Source organism: Rhagoletis zephyria, unplaced genomic scaffold (genome assembly GCF_001687245.7).
Source record: "Rhagoletis zephyria isolate East Lansing unplaced genomic scaffold, Rhagoletis_zephyria_1.1 Rzeph_scaffold_30113, whole genome shotgun sequence".
Lineage (NCBI taxonomy): Eukaryota > Metazoa > Arthropoda > Insecta > Diptera > Tephritidae > Rhagoletis > Rhagoletis zephyria.
Window position 1 is genome coordinate 1 of NW_016187169.1, and position 4,347 is coordinate 4,347.

At 34.9% G+C, this 4,347-nt stretch overlaps 1 protein-coding gene across 1 annotated transcript; it reads right to left on the minus strand.

Annotated features, from left to right (window-relative positions):
- Window positions 1–634: 634 nt before the first annotated feature.
- LOC108383020 (uncharacterized) lies at window positions 635–2,972 on the minus strand. Its single transcript, XM_017639392.1, has 3 exons — window positions 2,884–2,972; window positions 2,643–2,818; window positions 635–2,557 (listed from the first exon to the last, which is right to left on the minus strand). The coding sequence occupies exons 1-3, from the start codon at window positions 2,885–2,887 to the stop codon at window positions 1,706–1,708; spliced, it is 1,032 nt and encodes a 343-aa protein (XP_017494881.1). The 5' UTR covers window positions 2,888–2,972; the 3' UTR covers window positions 635–1,705.
- Window positions 2,973–4,347: the final 1,375 nt, after the last annotated feature.

Sequence of the window (4,347 nt, forward strand, 5' to 3'; positions counted from 1 at the left end):
CACAAGGTGTTGTATACTGTCGTACTGCTGTATGTCATAAACTTTAAACAGCTAAAACTATATCTAAGGAATTCGTAAGCTAACATAAAAAGTTTGTTATGAAATTTCACACCGTTAAAAAAATAGTTGCNTTAAAAAATTTTGCAATAGATATTAAAATAATTCAACTTGCAATGAAAGAGAACAGAAGACTTGGCAAGCAAAATGTTGTTTGCTTACGTTTTGTATAAACATACATATGTACATATAACAGCAGTTAATTTTATTTAAAGAAATTGCGTGTCGTCCATTTCCGCTGTAGCATGGCATATATTTAGGCGCAATATTTAACTGCTTCCGTCGGGGCGACATCTGAAGTCTTCTAATTCCTAGAACGAGGTTCATATCTAGACTTGGTTGATATTTAGAATTTGCCACAAATAGCTTTGCTACACTATCGCCGGCAGGTTTAACAATTTTATAGTGGTTTTACGTTTTTTGGCAAATTACGCTCTGTTAGCCATAAATATTACTTTTTTTGACCGCCTTTGAATCAAGACCCCTGGACTGGGGCATTCAATCCCGAAGCATTTTAACAATCCCGGGATTTTTGGGGATTTATAGGAAGAACAATAAAAAGAAATACAAATTGGTTAAACAAATTATTTTATTTCATAAAACAACAATTTCCGTATAAAACTAAAGCATGAAGATAGATTGTTTACATCACAAATGTATTTACACATATTGCATCACATGATATTTCATATGTCTTATAAATACTTTTATTCAACAAAGCATAAAACAAATTGCATAAAAAATAAAAAATAATACTTCATCAAAGAATAAAATTTACGGATGGTGTCGTTTACATTAATTTGGTGGCTAGGGCTGGGAATATTAGAGCTATTTTAATTCTTAAGATGGTACTTCAGAAAAATTAAAGCATCTAGTGTATTGTCAGCGAGACTAGATCGTATTTTGTTGCAAGAGTAACCAGCTGAGGAAAAACATCTTTCTGACTCTACACTGGTTGGCGAAATAGTTAGTAAAAAGTCGTATGCCATTTGCAGGTACGTTCCACGCGAACCCCCGTGCATAAATAAGTCGATTTCTCCAGTAAGGATGTCATCTAACCCTTGAATGGCTACGGATTTTTGGGATCTTGGTGGGCTACTGCAACTTTCTAAAGCTTTATTTAATTTTGCTTCCAAACACTCTCCTGAACTATCCCTATCGTCTATAAAACACCCCTCGACTGACTCACTATCAAATGGTTCGGTAGCTAGTTTTTTTATAAGCTGCAAAATTTGATTTTTAATTTCAGAAACCCTGAAAGAATCCTCTTCGTCGAGCTCAGATTTCATGGCTGGATTAGTTAAAAAATTGAGAACAGTCGAATACGGTGTCCTTCGTTCAGCGATGCGAAGTTTAAGTGCATTTAAAAGCTGTTTGCTAAAAACGGAATCCGTTTTCGAAATTTCCTTTAACATAAACACTATTGCCACATCCGCCTTACACAAATTCATGTCACTTCGTCATAATGCCTCGACTGTCATTTGGACTGGTTTTAAAACCTGAACCACACTTCGAATCACTCTAAAATCATTATCACTAACTGGGTTAATTTTGAGGTCAAAAAGTGCTTTTTTAATAGAAGTTTCGAGCAAGAGAAAGCGTTCAAGCATAGCAAGTAAGCTGCATCATCTTGTTTTACAGTCAAGAATTAGTTCAGTTCTTTTCCGTGATCGTAACGAACATATTTTTGAAGAATATCCGTTTTTGTAGGCGTTTTTCTAAATATACGGACAATTTTTCTTACTTGTTCTATTGTTCTTTTAATGTTACAATTTTCGGAAAATTCGGAAAATCCCCTGTCTTGGCATACTGCAATTCCATCATAAAAGTCAACCTCCTCATCACTGTCTGTCTCGAACACAACTAAAGCTGGGGTATCCAAGATCGGTTTCTTGTAAAATACGTCGATAACCGCCAATTGAATTGTGTGGGCAAAACAAAGCTGATGTGTTGGTGGAATATTCTTTCCAAGCTTAACCATGGCACTTGCACCATCGGTCGTAATAGCAACAATATCGGTTGACAGCGATAAATTAAATGCGTTAAGCCTTTCTGTTAAAGCATCTAGGCAAGCAGCGGCAGTGGCAGAATTTTTCAACCGAACAAGACTAATATTGAAAAATTTGTTTTTCCCATGAACAATGATATTAAGGTATCTTTTATTAGCTGTTGATGTCCACTCGTCGAATACCAAACTGAACTTTTTACCCATATCTTTCAAGGCCGTGATTTCTTCTACAACGTTTTGACGACATTTGAAAAAGAATTCCATCATTTGTTGTTTGATGCTTTCCGCAGATTTGGGTACGTTAAAGCCACATGCCTTAAGTGACTTACGCAATTCTTCTGATGTTATGAACTTTGAAAATGGCAATCCATCAAGTGCTGTCAGTCTTGCCACCGCGGCCATAAAGGTATCTTCATTCTTAACAGAGAAATAGTGAGGTATCTTGCATTTTGTTTGAGAATCTCTTTCTGCTTCTTTTATAATGTTGTGGGTCTGCCAAATTAAAGGTAAAGAACTTTTGTCGATGTACACTATTCGCATAGAGACAAATATGGTTGTTTAATTTTGGAACACTCACTTGTAAATGCACTAAAAGTCCTTTTGTAGAACCTCCATTCGTTTTTAAAACTTTATCACAAGTTTTGCATTTTGCTGTAGGCTCACCGTTGTCAGCTATCAAAAAATTAAACCATACAGAACCTGTGTCGCCACATTTAGTTTTATGCGGAGCGTAATGCACTTTAGTTGACGAGTCTGAAATTTAATGTATTAATACTTTTAGTTCTTAAATATCTACAGTAATTGTAAAAAACTCTTACTCATATTAGCAGAAATGCAATTTCCACAAAACCACGTCAACAAAGTAAAAATAAGAACAACTCTGTCACAGTTCTTGCGTAAAACTATGACGAATACTAATACAAAGTGAACAACAAGAGAATGAGATTGTGCGATAAAAGATGAAATGTTCGATAACTTTCGCTAGGTATGTATAAAGAGGCCTTGCTACAGCGTACAAAAAGTTCAGTTGCTAATTATCAAGATAAATATGTGAATAAATCAGTAAAAATATGAAAATAAATCAGTAAAAATCTCGGGATCCCGGAGCTGTAATCCCGGGATTCCGGGANGCTTTGCTACACTATCGCCGGCAGGTTTACAATTTTATAGTGGTTTTACGTTTTTTGGCAAATTACGCTCTGTTAGCCATAAATATTACTTTTTTTTTACGCGCCTTTGAATTCAGACCCCTGGACCATATGGGGAATTAATTTATATATTAAATTGCATTGTCATCGTGATTGGAACTATGCTGAAAATTTAAGGTCTCTAACTTGTCGGGAAGTCAGTTTAAAATCGATTGGAAATTTCCGCGATTTGCGCGGGATGACCAAGTTAAATAAAAGCTTATAAAAAGTGGGAAAAAGCAACGATAATTTACAAGGCGAACTTAGCACCGTGCGTAAGCAACTGGCTGAGTCAGTGGGATCGTCGGTTCGAATCCTACTGAAAGAAGTCTGATGAGGAAATGTGGCGATTTCCGAAATAGCTATCACTTCTACCACTTTTTCAAATTATTGTTGCTTTTCCACAATAAGTTTTTCATTAAAAACGGCCTCAAGCTCAATAAAAATTGTTGAATATGATTTTTATCCGAGACAAATTTCCACAGAAAGTAACGGTAGAAAAATAATGTTTGGATATTCATTCTATTTTTCAGCTGACTACGATGCAGCATTCTACTTTGCATTCCCCGAAATCAAGCAAAGAAGCAAAGTAAAAAAAAATGTAGGACATTCTACTTTGCATTCCCTGAAATGAAGCAAAGAAGAGAAATAAATAAAATATTGTAGGACATTCTACTTTGCATTCCCCAAGATGAAGCAAAGAAGCGAAACAAATAAAATATTGCAGGACATTCTACTTTGAATTCCCTGAAATGAAGCAAAGAAGCGAATTAAAAAAAAAATGTTATAGGACCTTCTACTTTGCATTCCCCGAAATGAAACAAAGATGCGAAATAAATAAAATATTGGGGCATATTCTTGTTTTCGTACGAATCGAAAATCATGAAATTTTCCTATCAATTTCAATACAAAAATTTTAAATTTTCGATTCGTACGAAAACAAGAATATGCCTGATTGTAGGACATTCTACTATTTTAAAATTTTTGACTTTATTGTCGATTAATTTAGGCTGGATCAGTTTGCATTTTAATAAATCGCATGATATTTCCAGATTCTGCAGATAATTCTAAGAGAGAGTATAGAAGAAACCTTGG

Excerpts from the sequence above, each read along its gene's own strand:
- LOC108383020 (XM_017639392.1), bottom strand. Across the intron at positions 2,558-2,642 it reads GACTTTTAGTGCATTTACAA|ACCCACAACATTATAAAAGA; the intron begins GTGAGTGTTCCA and ends TTAATTTGGCAG.